This window comes from Xenopus laevis, chromosome 2L (genome assembly GCF_017654675.1).
Source record: "Xenopus laevis strain J_2021 chromosome 2L, Xenopus_laevis_v10.1, whole genome shotgun sequence".
NCBI classification, from domain to species: domain Eukaryota; kingdom Metazoa; phylum Chordata; class Amphibia; order Anura; family Pipidae; genus Xenopus; species Xenopus laevis.
Genome location: NC_054373.1, coordinates 77,414,720 through 77,432,062, shown reverse-complemented (window position 1 = coordinate 77,432,062; position 17,343 = coordinate 77,414,720). Strand labels below are relative to the sequence as shown.

The following is a 17,343-nucleotide window of genomic DNA, read 5'->3' as shown; positions in this document are numbered from 1 at the left end:
TAGAATGAAAAAAGACACACGTTCAACAAGTTCAACCCTTTAACTTTTTTTTAACCTGTCCAACTGCTGATCCAGAGGAAGGCAAAAACCCCATCTGAAGCCTCTCCAATTTGCCTCAGATGGGGAAAAAATTAGTTCCTGACTCCAAAATGCCAATCGGACTAGTCCCTGTATCAACTTGTACAATGAGCTATCTTCCATAACCCTGTATTCCCTCGCTTGCTAAAAACCCATCCAACCCCTTTTCAAAGCTATCTAATGTATCAGTCTGTACAACTGATTCAGGGAGAGAATTCCACTTTCATTCATTACATACCCTACCTGGTCCAGAAGAATGGGATTCTACTGTAACTGTAATTACTAGGTGCACTTCACATTCTTGACTAGAAAATAATTTTGGGACGATCTGTTAATATAGAAATGTATCCTTTTTACCTGCACTTTGCAGGTTGTCTCTATTGACCTTTGCCTCTTATGCAAATGTCTACAATGTAAACAAATGTTGGTATTAATAGTATTAGTTAGTATTAATTTTACATTATAGTCTCTTCATTAGAAGGATAAAACTGTATCATCTTGATAGATTTAACCTTTTAAGCATACATTCCAATTAGCACCTAGCTGGAGAGATATTTCTGCAAGCAGAAAACTTCTCTCAATAAGAGGTGACCCTTACAACCTGTATAGCTTTTTTTCTGTTCAGGTATCTATAGGTGTCGTAGGCACTCATTTAAATCTATAAATAATAAAATTTGAAATGTAACTTCATTGATGTGGTCATATTTATATAAAATGCACACAATAGATCCTCTTTTAATACATTACACATTATATGATATAACATCTATAATTCTAAAACTACACATGCCTAAATGTTGATAAAAGATTTAAGTAGGAAAGACGTTTTGAGAACGAAGTTGTGCTCATTCTAGACTGCCAAACTTTTCAAAAGATATTTTACAAAAGAGTACAGACAATTGTTGGAAGAAATACATCAGACACTGAATATATAATAAAATCCTTCACAGTAAGGGATTTATTGAAAGAAAATCCTGAATTTCCATACACCCCAGGGATCAGAGAATCAAAAACTGCAGCCATGTCTTAACTAAGCTTTTTACCTCTGATGTTGCTTGCCAGTATCAAAGTGGATAAAGCTTCTTAAATCTCCTTCATCTCTACAGAGGTGGCGTGATGCCTTCATCTTATGAAGACATAACACAGTAATACAGGGTGCAGTGTGTAATAAGGGACAATAAAAGTCTACAGTCTCATACGTATCTGGACTGTGGCTGGAGTTTTATGCAAACAAAACAAAATATTACCTGTCTTTATCTACCTCTTTCATCTTTGTCAAGATGAACAAACCAATACATATGGACTTAAAGGAGAAGGAAAGGTTAAAACTAAGTTAGCCTTATCAGAAAGGTCCATCTAAATATACCAGTAAACCCCCAAAGTAGTGCTGCTCTGAGTCTCCTGTGAAAAGAAACTGTATCAGACTTCCTGCCTACAGCTTAAACCTCATTGCCCTGGGCAAGAGCATGCTCAGTTTGCTCCTCTTCCCCACCTCCCTCCCTTCTCGACTGTAATCTGAGCCCAGAGCAGGCAGAGACTCAGGCAGGAAGTGATGTCACACCATGTTAATACTGCAGCTCCTATCCTAAACAAACAGAGAGTTTCTAGAGCTTTTTACTCAGGTATGGTAAAACATTCTACAGAATAAATATAGCATTCTAGTTTGCACTATTGCAGCTAATCTATTGGCAATAAAATGCTTCCGTAGCTTTCCTTCTCCTTTAAAATAGCACTCCAACAGTTAACAATCAGCATATTGGTCCCAAAATCATATACATGGCAGACGCCTTTCTAGTTCATATTTAAAGGCCCATTCCCCTAGGAATCCATCTGTCAAAAAATATGTGGCACATATATTGGTACGGTAAGTTGATTATGGCAAGCACAGGTGATTTTAGAATCAAATACATATATCATGCTGTAATAATTGCTGAGAGAAGCTCTGTACTGGTCATTTTGTAGACAGAACTAGAGATGGCTAGGGAGATTTTGTGCAACAGGCACTTTAGGGGCAGGGCTGGTGACTAAACCAGGCAATATTTGGGTAAAGGAAAAGGTGAATAATTATTTAACAGAGAAGACCAGCAACTGGATGGGCAAGCAAGGTCAACAGGATATAGGCAGATTCCTGAGGGATGACTGTCCGTACTTATTGGTCAAAGTCTTTTTTTATTTCTTTGCAGAAGGCTGGAGGGCAGCAAGGACAGTAATGCATAAAGTGGGCAGAGTTCCAAGAAACTAATGTACATTTTTCTTACTAATAAAAGATTATTTGTTTTCCAAGATTTGCAGCAGAGTTAACCAACAATTGGATGAACAATATTTGGAAATTCCAAACACATGTAAGTGTTCAGAAAACTTGTATGGCTGATAAATGCAGAAAGAGTTAAGAAGCTTAAAAACTGGACTTGAGGTGCAGGAGGGAAGAAACACACAAAAAGAAACACTTGCCAGTTTCTGATCTAAAGGTCAAGCTAAACAGACTGACTAATCTAAAAGAATGGACTGGTGCTGACTTGGAAGATACAGAGTAGTCTAAACAGGTTACGTCCGTAAACAGATGAGCAATGAGATTCAAATGAAGAGGCAGGACATAACAGGGAGCTCTGATCCAGAGTGAGAAAACTCATGAACACAATTTTATCTAGACTTCAGGCAAAGATACTACTGAGCACTGCATGTAGTCTGTAATATGCTGAGGCAAGCTGCACTTTCTGCCCAGTCGAGAGCTTAATACAAAATTTGGAACAGATTGTGACAGTATTATTATTTCTATGTGTGCGATAACCATAGTGATTGTTATACTCTTTTCTCATAGACATTTCCTGGCATTTTGGAAGACAAACTACTCTGTGTGAAATTACCCAAATACTTCCACAATTTCGATTTTTTTTTAAAGACATGTGGAAAAGGAAGGAGTGTATCTCAGACAACAGTTTGGAGTGGGTTTGCATAGAGTTACATACAGAGTTGTGAGTACTAAGGAAACAAACAGGGGTCAGGAGTGATAGGGGCCCTGAAACTGAGCAAAACGTTTCCAACAAATCAATAATATTGGGCTAATAATAATACTTTCCCAGCATTAATGCAATATAAACTGCATTTGACATGTTAATATTTAGGCCCATGCTGTATAGAAATAAAACTCAGTATTTATACTATGTATTTATATTATGATACTTTAAAAGTTGATCTGCTTTAGGAGAAGTGGTTTTTAGGCAAAAAATTTTTTTTATCACTGTTTAATAATGCCAAAAGTCTATAAAATTACTTATTTCTCAAGGGCCCAAAGGAGAGAAATGGTAAAACAGACAGACCATATGTATTAATATAGGAGTTAACAGTCATACACCTACAAATAGTAGACAAAAATACAAATTCTCAGCATTCGTAACAGACCAGTGCATTGGTAGAAAGCAAGCTGAACAATATCACAAGCATTAAGTCCAACTTTAATACAACAGATAAGCTAATAAGACCTTCTGCAAGGGCGACCTTTGGTAAAATATAAATAACTCTACACTAACATAGCTATAGGTTGCACTATGCGACTCCCTCAATGTCCTCCCTTTGAATGGAGACACAGACGTAACATACACAGACGTGTTACATTTTCTGGATGTCACCCTAATGCCTTTTAGACAAATCCTAGTAAGGATACATCTGCTTATGCTTTGATCTTTATCACAGGTTTTTTAAATCCTAATATATCCTCTCCTAATGCAATCACACAGCCAGGCAGGATGAGATCACAGTCTGCCCCTTGCAAGCAAATGATCTGCTCTCTATGATCAACTGTATATGTCTTTTTTTGGCACAACCTGAAGCCGATATGTATTCTCTTTCTAAGCAAAGTCTAAGCTCTCTAGTGTCAAGGTGACTGTTAATGTCAACATACACCAGGAGACTTTCGGGGTCATTTACAACCACAAATGCAGCGTGCAATTGCTAACACAAACCCCATTTTTGGCCCACAATGCAGCGTTTTCCCCGAAATTTCTACACTCAAAGCAGAAGGAGGGGTAGCATTACAGTGTGAGCTTAAGGGGTTGGAGAGCTCATCCCACCATACAGAGGCAGACTATCATGGATTTCTTTCAATTTGTGGAAATAGGTATGGATGTTTAAAAAAAATACAGACAGTGTGTATGCACTCATTCTACATAAGCCCAATTGAATGAGTCCATGTTATAAGGGGGTTATATTTTGCCATTAAGCTTTTTAATTCAATTAAAATATAGAAGAAGGGGACGCAGCAATTAGCCAATATCAATAACCACAACGCCCCTCAGGCCACTGACTGACCTGTCCCCAAAAAGTCACCACCCCCAACCCCAGCCCAGACAGACAACCTTCTTTCATACAGCACTGCAGAACACACACTGGGGTTTTTATTTATGGAGCAGATGCAGGTTTCTGTATTCAAGTTTGGAAAGAAGAGACCTGCCATTCAGCAAAGTGCAAAACTGGGTAGAACATGAAGGCTTGTGTTTTCTGCACTCTGCATCCTGCCCTTATAGGTTATTCATCCTCCTCCAGATAATACAAACTGCAAAGTAAACCAACCAAACGCCATGTATGCATGATAAAATGTTATCTTTAAAAAGATTTTAAGAAGGAATTGATTAAAGTGCTATTCTTCTGTGGAATGAAAAATCTTGACATATTTTTGTGCAACATAGTGAAACACCTTCTGCCTGTCCCTGTTATCTTGCCAAATGTGTGTGGTCTCGTATCTCAACAAAACACTGTGTCATTACTGAACTGTATTTTTAGTAACAAATTTGTTGAAATAATTTGGATTTTTACACACCGGTATTTAGAACACATTTTCGAATTTAACAACTTAGAAAATGTGTTAAATGTGAATAAATAATATCTTGCAGACACCATAAGCCAAACAACCTCTGCCTATGGTTTTTAAGTCTTCAGTATGTTTTAGTTTTTTGCTAATTCTTTGTCTATATGGTCTCTTTCAGACCGGAAATTAAAACTTTTGTCTGGTTGCATGGGTCAATGACCCTAGCAACCAGAAAGACAATTTCTTAGAAACAACTAAAAGTGTACTTCGTTTTTGAAGAAAAGTTATACAAAGCTTCCACAACTGGTGTCCTGTTGTGGATATTCTTATTTACTTTACAATCAGTGAGAATCCGTGTCAGATCGAAATCCTGAGTTACCATGTATTTGCACCAGTATTTGTGCAAAGGACGTTAAAGAGACTTTTTACTGTGCTTAAAGTAATGTGATGTGTGCAGATTTCAGCTGAAATGTTATATATGCAAAAGAAAAACAAAATCAAACAAAACTCTAATGCTATTGATAAAATGCTTCTAAACATGTTATGCAGGTGTCACATGACTGTTAGCAATGGAAAAGCTGAGACAAGACAGACAGCTAATCATGGTAAATATAGATATCACTTGTGCAGTGAGGCAATGTGTGTGTGCTTCTGACTCCAACACACAAAAAGACAGTATTTATAAAGAAAATGAAATGGATTGTAAGCAGGTTTGTTTGGGAGGCTTGGAAACTACCAGTTTATCTTGGCTAAGGTATATGTGAGGAATTCTGCTCTGTTTGATACGTTTGCATCTTCTGCTACCGATTTCACAAAGCATTCACTGAAATCTATACAATTTTAACCATTTCGTTTTCATGACTTTTGAAAAAGTGCCAAACCCCCCTGCTGTAAATGACAATAATTAAATAATAATAATTATTATAATAATAATAAATTAACCTGACAATTAAATATCACCTCCTGCTACCCGATCATATTCTAGAAAAACATGTTTATTTTTAAGAAAATGTATTTAGGAGAGGTACTTCACTTAAGTTGGATTTGCTTGTATCAATGTTCCTATTTTCAACAATTACATAACAAGAATCCACAGATGCTGGCCCAATTATGGACATCAGCATTTCATGACAAATGAAAATCCCACAGTTAACTCTGCGTTTTTTAGGGTATGGGCATCAGAGTCGTAGACTACATATGCTTGCAAAATGTATGCCCTTGTTTATGTCCATTTGGAAACCATACAGTTTAGTTAACAATGTCCTAGAGGAATCGATGATCCAGATATCCAATCTCATGCTTACAGTACAGCCAGCTAGGGACTGCAGAGAAATTAATCACAGCCATGTCCAACTGCATTTTTTCACTTAACGCATAGCAGAAGTTAGCAGAAAGGAGGCCCCACTGCCAGACCTGCAACTGCTTTGACAAAAATTAGTATACAGATCCAGGAAGAAATATGCTTTGTTAACTTAACCCCTCTGGCTACAAAGCAATCTTTAATAGTCATGGTTAATCTTTATTGCTGTTTTTTAAGTTTTTATAGTATATTTGTTCTTAACACTTAGGTTCAATACAAAGGATTTTTGTACCTATACATCTGATGGTACTATGTTCAATCACAATAAACACTCAGACAATACAAAATGTTGTATGGGGTGGGGAATATTCTGCTTGAATAAACTGTTCATCTGTTGTGACATCAAGTTATTCATTTACACCCTGGACAGGACATACATCAAAGACTTGGAAGCTGTTTTACCAGCCCTTAGAAGCAGACCATGTATGCAGAATGATGTATCCAGAATGTTTGTATGATATTTTGATATACTGACATCAATCAGCCAGTTAAGTCAGCAAACTCTCTCAACGCCAAAAATACACCTTTGGTAAACAAACCCAACCATGTATTCACTTCCAATAGGGAACTGCCACGTCCATTCTATATTGCAGTGAAAGAAAACCACAGCAACATAAGCCCTTTTCTAGTTCAGTTTTCACATATGCAGTGGGAATTTTAGGACATCCTCCAGTAAACAGACCTCTGCCCCTCACTGTATCTGGTCTAGAGATGCACCGAATCCAGGATTCGGTTCGGTCTTTTTCAGCAGGATTTGGCCAAATCCTTCTGCCCAGCCGAACAAATCCTAATTTGCATATGCAAATCAGGTGAGGGAAATTGTGTGACTTTTTATCACAAAACAAGTAAAAGATGTGTTCCCCTTCCCATCCCTAATTTGCATATGCAAATTAGGATTTGGTTCAGTATTCGGCTGAATCTTTCGCAAAAGATTCGGGGGTTCGGCCAAATCCAAAATTGTGGATTTGGTGCATCCCTTATCAGGTCTTTATTGGTACTGCTCTCCCCCTGTAGTCTGTTTCAGTTGTCAGTCCTTCCTCCATGGTCAGGTCTCCTCAGTGCTTCTTCCTCCATGCTCTAGAAGTCCTTTTAACCCTACTGATCTTCCAAACTGTAACCTGAATACTAAAACAGTTATGTTAGGGGCTGTGGAAAAATCTCAGAACAGACCACATTGCACTGACCCCTTCGTTTATATACAATGGGGTATTTTAGAAAAATTTATCAATACTGTGTGGTTTAGGCAATATTACACGTACTTCAACACAGGAATGTATGTATGACATGCTTACCCACCTATTTGCATTTGTTTTATTTTATTTAAATTAAAAGCAATAAAAAAGATTATTAAAAAAAAAAAAATTAAGGTTAACGTTAGACTTAGGGTAAGACTTAAGGGTTAGGGTTGATAACCAGGGATGCACCGAATCCAGGATTAGGCCAACTCCGCTCCTATTTCAGCAGGATTCAGATTTGGCAAATCCAACCAAGAGGAGAACAAAAAAAAAAAAAGAGTACAGAAACACTGTTGTGCCCACTGTGTGTAATATGTGTTTGGATTTTCTTGTCCTTATTTCCATATTCAAATTAGGTTACCGATTCGCCCAAATTTTGCGTGGAAGATTCTGCAATTGACTGAATTTCAAAAAACAAGTTTTTGATGCATCCCTTATGATAAAGGATAGCTGAAACAGAGCATGAATGAGGCCCGGCCACCACAAAAGCACTCCTAAGTGCTAACAATGGATTTCGATTTCAGGGTGGAACCATAATGCAGAAAAGACAAAAAAGGGAAGAGTAATTAAGCAGGAGCTGGAAAACTGTAGAAATTAGGTTTAACAGGTCATTTTGAGGATGTCTGACAGGGGGAAGGTTCAGAGTTACTTTGCCTCACTTGACCATACTCAAGTTAATAAAAGCCATTCCAAACACAGTTAGCAGCCTATTGGCCTGTGAATTGAAGCCTCAAGATGACCTGCATAACACATATCTGTCAGAAAATCGCCCAGGTTAGAAAATACAGACGGTTATGCATAGGCCCATTTAAGAATCAAATCCCCCTCTTAACTATAAATCACCTAAAGAAGTAATTTTACTATTAATTTAAGGAGCTCAGAGCCTTCACCAAACGTCAATTGTATGGTATGGCGGCAAAACATGCCCAAACTAGAGGCAGTAGATGAAATCAATTAGTACTGTACCCTTGCAGGGCTCGGGTTCAACAAGGCCACAGTCTGGAATGAGTTTGGATGTTCTCCCTTTGCCTCTGCAGGCTTTCTCCAATTACAGCAAATTCATTTCAAGACAAATGAATGGGCTCCTGATAAAATGTAAAAAACTGTTTGTGCAGGGACTAAAGTACTATACATAAAAAATAAAAATATCATGAGTAAAATGGAAGGATCACCACAATGTGGAGACTAAGACAGCATACATAAGAACATCCTTACATAGCATGTATCACAATGGAAATGCTCCAAATCCAGATCATGTATTTTGTGCATATTTAATTTTAGAAATAACAAACACTTGGCCTCTCTTACTGTATTTATCATGATATATCTGATTGATCTGAAAATCTCACTGTTCTTCACTTGTTAATATTGTTCCATAATGTTTTAAGTTGCTCCAACGGTACTGTGTTTATACTTATCATTTAAGCATCTAAAAACAGTTACTGGGGGTTAACTCCAGATGTTGTCTATCCCTGGATATGGGTCATAACCTTCCCCAGGACAGGATTGCTATTTCCTAGTATTCCATTATTTTCCGTTGTACTTAATGTTGCTCTTTATATAGTGAATAATTTTCCCCGATTGTAAAATATAGGGATATTATAAGTCATAATTCCATAACCATATAAAAGCACAAGGCTGAAGGCTGAGTGCTTTAATATGGGTCAAGGAACTCTGAGGTTAGAAAGAACAATGTCAATCTACTTCTCTGTCATTCACAACAGCTGTAACCTGAACATTGATGTTTTGTTCACTACCTAACAGCTTGCAATATTCTTTAAAGTGGTGATGGTTTTGGCTAACTGTATGTTTTGTCAATAAAATTAATTTAAAAAATGTATATTGTTTGTCCCATACTTTCCTCATAGACTGACACTCATCTCTTTGATCCTTTCCTCATAATGGGAATCTATGATTTGGTCTTACAACGTCTTCTCAAAGGGCTTTAGCCAAATCTAAACTATAATAATAGGCTACTATTAGTCAGCAACCATTCCACATACAGTGTTGGGAAAAAGAAAAAAAAGTTTGTTTTGCCAAAACTAGGACACCAATCTTTCTTTAGGTTAGTAAAATTGTACATGTTACTTACAGTCTTTGCAAAAACACCCATTAGCTCTGGAAACTGGTGTGTAAGAAGAGACAGCATTGCTGTAAATGAACACAGTCCAGCAGTAAAGTGAATGAAGAACGGAAGCTCCTTCTTTGGGTAAACAGAAACATCATGGAAAGCTGCAACATTTAAGGGAAAATATATTTAAAAATTACACTTTGCTCACTTTAAAACGAACCCCCCCCCAAATATAACCCTTTTTCAGTGCAACTAATAGGGCTTTGAAAGTGTTTTAAAGTAATAAAAATATAATGCAGTATTTCTCTGCACTGATAAAACTGGTGTGTTTGCTTCAATAACACTACTATTGTTTATATAAATAAGCTGCTGTGTAGCAATGGGGGCAGCTATTCAAATGAGAAAATGCTCAGGTTACACAGCAGATAGCAGATAAGCTCTGTAGAACATAATGGTGTTATCTGTTATCCATTATTTAACCTGTGCCATGTAGGCTTTTTTCAATTTCCGCCATTGCTACACAGCAGCTTGTTTATTTATAAAACATTATATTTTCATTACTTTTAAACGCTTTCATTTTTTGGTGTTATTGTTCCTTTAAACTGTACGTTATCACATCAGTGCCTATGCTGTAGCCTTTTTTACAGACTACATTAGCAATAGCACACATAGATGTCATAAACAGATGCATGCTACAGCAAAGACAACATGAACTATAGCTCCCAGCCATATGGCTCTTCAAAAGTGAAATAAGGGTTTAATGGCTTGCCACAGGCCCCATAACATAAATGGGTGGCATATAGTGTTGGCATTATTCTTTAGGAATATCCAGCCTTTGACTTTGACTGCAGCTATATTAAAAACTCACTAGTTCTTAGGAAGAAACCCCACAAAACAATCAATAAGTGGTTGGATTGCTATAATACGATTGTTCTAAGTCTGGCAGTACATAAGGCTAAAAGCAAACCAGGTGCTGTCTACATCTGAGAAGAGTGCCTGAAACCACCTGTCCCACCTGCCATTGACATTAATGGCAATTGGCTGTTACTAATTTAACAGGTATATTTTGGCAGAAATCCAACCATATGAGCAGTAACAGGTAAACCCCATTAACGTCAATGGCAGGAGGAATATGCATTTTGAGCAAGCTTCCTGCCCACCCCTGGCCTTTCTCACAGGAGACATATATTTGTTGTAATTTTTCATCATGCAAGATTATTTACTCTCAAAACAAAAGCCACCATTTAATTTTGTCACTGCGAAGGCACTATGCAATCTACAATTGTTTACACTTTGCACCCTACATTCCTGAATAAATGAAATGTCCCACGTCTCCATGGTATCTTTATTACAGTTTGGAGAGGACCTGCAGCCACCCACATATATAGAGCACTGCCTGCAAGTCCCCCAACTTGTCATTCTGAAATACAATCTCAACACAGCCCTGAACTTACCGCCTACCTTGTGCCAAATTTTTTTTATCGGTGCAAGATTCAGAGAACAGCCAGATCCAGGGCAGCAGTACACTCTGCATGAGAACTAAGGGGAATGCTGTTGCAGCCATTAGTGTGCTTGTACTTCTCCCCTACTGGATTCCATTCACAAATGGTGCAATAAAATGATTACGGTTTGAATTTATATTTAGTTTTTTTCTGTTTAGCCCAGGGTAAAGATGGCCATAGATGTTGAGATTTTTAAAAGATCAGATCCTGATCGTGAGACCACGATCTTCTCAGAACGATCGTACGATCGTACGAATTTACCATCAACTAAAAAGACCAATTTACCAGGAAAACAAAGGGGAGCTGCCTGCTTGGTCCTGCAAACATAGAGAGATTGCACTGGGACCGACAAAGATTTTTTGACCTGGCCGATCAATTTCCCGACAGATGTCGGCCGAAAAATCGTAAGATGTACGATCGTTCGAATACCAGTAACCACACGATAATTGGTCGGGCTTCCCTAAAATCGGTCGTTCGGCAAGAAGAATCGTCGCGTCTATGGGGAGCTTAAGGTTAATAGATACATCAAGGACACATCAAGAAAAGCCAGAGAGAAGGGCTGCACTGATTATTTACAATGAGCGCATCAGTTTAACTATTAATTGTGTCACTGAATTTTTATATGATTTAGTAACCTTAAACCAGGCACTTTATTAATAAAGGGCCATATCCTTATTTCAAGGGACAAGTCCAACAGAAATCCATTTTTAATGCAACATATTGTACCAAGGTCAGGCTGCTTGATTTGACTAGCTAGAATATCCCCACCAATTATCTTTTTCATGAATGGACACTTTTTACACAACCCTTTCCAGCAATAACATTATGATTATGGGTCTATAAAGTAAATGTCATATGGGTACTTTATGACGAAAGTGCCAGTTACAGATCACATCCCACTGACATGAAAGGGAACTGTTGTATGGTACCTTGCACAGGCTATTTTTGCCAAAAATACACTCGGACATAAAACATCTTTATCACTGGTTTCCACGGATCAGTGGCTCAGGTAGCAGGCATTTGATTACTGATAAAAAAAAGCCTTTGTTCCACAGATCCTAATAAGAATGAGGGTTAGTACTACCACAAATTTGATGGGGGTGGTGGGGAGAGGCATTAATGGGATATTTGCTTTGAACCCACCCACCTTAAAGGGACTGTTGTTAACCTCTTCCTAGTTTACTGTGAAATAATCAAGCATCTCATAATAAACAGGATAAAACACTGTAACTCACACACACAAAACAGTGTAGAGTCCAAGATGCAAAATGATATATAGGTTTTTTTTTACCCACAATGTGGTTTTTCTCAGCTGTATATTTAGAATAAATCTGGCCGTGAAGTTTTTTCTTTTCACAAACAAGTTCAAAATGTTTAGTTACTGAAGACAGATGTGCCCCGTGAGGGCCCTTGAGCAGCTCAACACCAGCAACTGGCAGGAGAGCTGGAGATTTTAGAACTAATTGTCCGATTACACGCTTACATTGGGAAACTGGCATTAAAATAGAAGCTTCACTGGGGTGGAAGGATTTATATATTGCAATTTAACCTTTCTAGCACAAGGTTGTATTCCCTACATGAAAATACACAACTATGTGCTTGCTAAACTACAGTTTCCCTATATATGTATCTAGTTAAAATAAGCACCTCATTTCAGCATATCTTTCCATAAGGTTTATCTACTGAAACACTATAACATTGTTTTTCTTAAAACCACAATATACCGTTATAATGGAAATAAATACTTTACCTTTTGCAATTTAGAATATTGAAGTTAAATGTAGCATATATGTTACATCTGGCAAGTACAGGTATAGGATTTGTTATACGGAAACCCATTATCTAGAAAGCTCAGAATTATGAAATAGGTGTCTCCCATAGACTCCATTTTATCCAAATAATCCAGATTTTTTAAAATGATTTCCATTTTCTCTGTAATAATAAAACAGTACCATGTACTTAATCCAAACTAAGATAATTGCTGGAAGCAAAAACAGCTTATTGGATTTATTTAATGTTTACATGATTTTCTAGTAGACTTATGGTACGAAGACCCAAATATTCGGAATACCCCAGGTCCCGAGCATTCTGGATAACAGGTCCCATACCTGTAATTTGCCACTCCTCTGTAATATGGCTGTGGGCTTTGGGTCACTGCAATGCTGAAGATGGGCTCCTGTAGTTTTCTTGTACAAGGAGGAATGTTTCCTTAACAATAATATGTATATAGGCATTTGGCCAGATGATCTTTTATGCAGGATGCTGAATCCCAAACTGAATCCTAATATGCATATGCAAATTAGCATCAGGATTTTTTTTAAATTTTCTTAGGGTTTGATTTGTTTGGCTAGGCATTGGATTCAGATGAATCCTGCTGAAAAAGGCTCAGATCAGGCGAATCCCTAACTGAATCCTGGATTCGGTGAATCATATTAGACATACTAGAATTAAATTTGTAAATCTAGTATTAATGTAGTCATTTTATCATGAAATTATTAATTGGAAGCAGTAAAATCAATGATATCCATGTATGACCTGTAACATGAGCATTGTCACAAACCATTAATCAGATATTTTCTCTTTCTGGAGTCTTTTAGGTCAATCCTATTTGCACAGATATTTTAAGTGCACATTCTTTCATATATGAGTAAAAGCATGCTTTTGGGATACACAAAAATATTTGGTGCCTGCACAAGATTAATGGCTAGGTCACAGATTATCTTTTATTACAGACATTAAGGGTATTCTGGTAGGTTCACAATACACTCACCAGGCAATAACTCTCTGTCAACATTTTCAGTGCATCCAGGATAGGGATAGAAGAGGTGGCCCTTTTCTAAAGGGTATGGAAGTATCCTAAAGGCTGTTGAAATAGTGAGATACATAACAAATGGTTTATTTAGTTGACCATTTAAACAAACATTAACAAATATTCTGCACACAAAAAGAGAAAGTGAAAGCTGCGGCGGCCTTTTAAAAAACATAAGCTTGGAGATAAGCTCAACATTTATAATATGTTATTAATAATAACAGGTAATAAACAGATGCATTGTTAATAAATGAAGGTGGTGCTTAAAAGAGATGTTACAAGGTGCAAGCACATTTATATGATAAATAGAGTCTTTGTTCTATTTTAAAAGCCCCCCTTCACCTGGTTCCAGATAAATGCTTTTTTTCATCAAAAATGATATAAATTCAATGCACCTTTAGCAGTGGTTAGATTATTCAGAACCGGATAAAAAATGTGTAACTAAAGGAATGATATGAAGTAGCAAAATGAATAAGAATGCACAGCTTATGGAAACTGGTAAATGTGGAGACTGTACTCAATTAGTCTAGCATTTTTTGGAGAAGGACATGGTTACATGATTAAGCAAGGGACAATGAGTACGAGGCATATCAAAACATTTTTTTAATACAGATGTAAAAAGATTTTAAATTAACTGAAACCAAAGAGAGATAAGGTGGCCATAGACACACAGATACTATCATACAAAATGAATTTTCGTACGATATTCGGTGCGTGTATGGTGGGAAAAGAGCTGACCAGTTTCGGGCGAAGACTTGGATATCGGTCGGCTTGTCGATCGGGCTGGTCGTAAAATTATGATCGGGTGCCTTAGAAGGCACCCAAACATCGGCCATTGTTAGTGCTGAATCATCAGATACAGATAGAATTTCATTGTTTTTACCTGTATATCTGACGATTAAGCTCTACACGTGTATATTGAAACAAACTATCTTTCTTAAAAAGATCTTTTCCAAGAAAGATTGTAATTGTAACGTCTATGGCCACCTTTACTTGTTGAAAAAGACTGAGTCATTTTCAGTTTGGGGAAAGAATGGCCATACCGTATCCTACACTTTTTAAACCTTTAAAAAAGGACGAGTGGCATTTAACTTCAAGTATAATTAACAGGGAACGTGGCTATAGGTAAATGGGGGAATTTCCGGCACCCTGAGTGGGTTTTTTTTAAGTAGCCAAAAATGTGGCACCAGTGTTGTCAGGCAATTTCAATGTCAGCCTACAGGCACCACTCAAGGCCCCTTGTGGCATTAACCTGACCCTCGCCACTGACTGCATATAAGAAGGCACTCAGAAAACGAAACAAACAGGCAGGTTAACTGGCTTTTATGAAATGGACCATAGTGTGTTAAGTGAATATGACAGGGGTCCTATATTCTAAGCTCAACTGGGAAAGGGAATAATGATGAACAATCTCTGTAAAATGCTGTGTAAACGTGTCAGCACTATATAAATAGTGGATAATAATAAATGATTCCTTTGAAGTTATCATACCAAACAAAGGGAAAAGCAGGTATGGTCTTTCTCACCCAAAGAGAATACAGTTGTTTTCACTTCACTGCTTTGAGGGGTGTGTCAGTTTATGCATGTTTGTACAAATGATGTAATCATACATGTTATTTCTCACTTCTTTTTTGCTGCCAATATTTATTTGAACACTTTTAATGGCCTTTTTTATTTTTCCTTACTTTTTAAACATACACTTATTTTTAAATAATTGAAGTATTAAAGGGGTAGTTCACCTTGCAATGCTTTTTTCAGTTCAGTTATTTTCAGATAGTTCGCTAAAAATAAATATTTGTGGCCATTTTTCTCATTTTAAAGTTTCATTTTTCCACTTCCTATGTCTTTCTGAAACAGCCCCCTGGAGGGGGGTCGTCAAATACTGTATAAACTGTTCTAAGATACACAAGTTGATACATTTCTTATCTGTGGTCCTGCTAAGCAGAATCCCAGAGTTTCATTAGCAGCTGTTAGCGGTTAGATACAACAGATGCTGCTGAGAAAAGTATTGACAAATGTAGCAAATTGTAACAGTTCAGAATCCGCACTTGGATTATTAAACTGGCAGACTGAAGTTTAATGTTCTTCCCTGTGGTGTTTCAATTTAAGTAATTCTAAAAAGTATATATTTCTGGTGAACAATTTGAAAACAACTGAACTGAATAAAGTGTTTGGAAGATGAACAACCACTTTAAAGGAGGAAGTCATACCCACATTCATGTGGAGTATTACAGATGTTGGAGTACTTATAAATATGGACTGTACAATTCTTGTCTATCACACTCATGATACTAGCACTAGAACTTTGCAGTATGTACTTTTAGAGCAATGGCTGACAAGTAGGGATGCTATTTTGGGAGCTGGCCAAACCCCAAACCATTCATGAAAGAATCAGCCAAAATCATAAACCAAATCCAAACCCTAATTTGGATTTGCACATTCGGTTTGAGCAGGCACTTGTATTTTGGCCGAATCCTGTTTTAGGTAGTAATTAATGGTCATCTGTTAAAAAGCAAACTGTATTGGATGCTATGGTTTACTGCAAATCAGCGTAAAGAAAGGACTGGAGCTTTTTAAAAGTTAATTAAAACATCAACATAAAAAAGAAACAGAAATGTAGCATTAAAAATGGTGGCAGGACTAACATAGGCTATAGACTAGAGACAGTAGAAAGGACCTCTTTTTTTTACAATTGATGAAAAATGTACAAGATGAATCGGACATATCGGATTTTATCTTAATTTACGTATGCTCCCATGGGTGAAAAAAAAATGAATTTTTGTTTGATATTCGGTGCGTGTATGGTGGGAGACCAGCAGAAGACTTGGATATTAGTCGGCTTGTCAATTGGGTTTGGCCTGGAAAATTTTGATTGGGTGCATTTGAAGGCTCCCAAACATCAGCCATTGTTAGTACTGAATCTATTTTTTAACCTGTATATAGGACGATTCAGCTCTACACGTGTGTATTGAAATGAACGATCTTTCTTGGAAAGATCTTCTCCAGGAAAGATCAGAATTGTAACGTCTATGGCCACCCTTAGATCAGTTAACTTCTGCATTAACACACACTAAAAAACAATGATTACAATGAATCATTGTTACTTCAGGCTACTAATAATATGTATTTATAATTTGTTTGCTGTGTTTATTTTTACTTTTTACAAAAGTCTACACTCATATTTCTCACTTTGTTTTTTGCTGCATACTTCTGTACTAACAATTCTTTTTTTAAAAAAATTATACATTTCCATCTACAAATAAAAGGTATGTGCATGTCTGATTTATTTAAACAGATCTTTAATGCCAAGCTCACACTGGGCTTGACAGAGATAAGCCAATGTCTTTGATGTCTTCTGAATAGCGCATTCAGATCACTAAATTAGTATTGCCACTTTAAACCATAACACAAGTGCTACAAGCTCTCTTTGAAACTAATATAGACAGCAAAGCATTCCAGGGGTGCTGACAATTTAATTAAGATTGAC

General features: G+C 37.0%; 1 protein-coding gene across 2 annotated transcripts in view; it reads right to left on the bottom strand.

Moving 5' to 3' along the window:
* Positions 1–17,343, bottom strand: part of LOC108708176 (suppressor of tumorigenicity 7 protein homolog) — an 84,623-nt gene that overhangs the window by 2,610 nt on the left and 64,670 nt on the right. For both annotated transcript variants that reach the window (XM_018246603.2, XM_018246606.2), the window contains 2 exons: positions 13,818–13,910; positions 9,567–9,706 (listed from right to left, as the gene is read on the bottom strand). In XM_018246603.2, the coding sequence (XP_018102092.1) occupies positions 9,567–9,706; positions 13,818–13,910 (233 nt within the window). The remainder of the gene's footprint in view (positions 1–9,566; positions 9,707–13,817; positions 13,911–17,343) is intronic.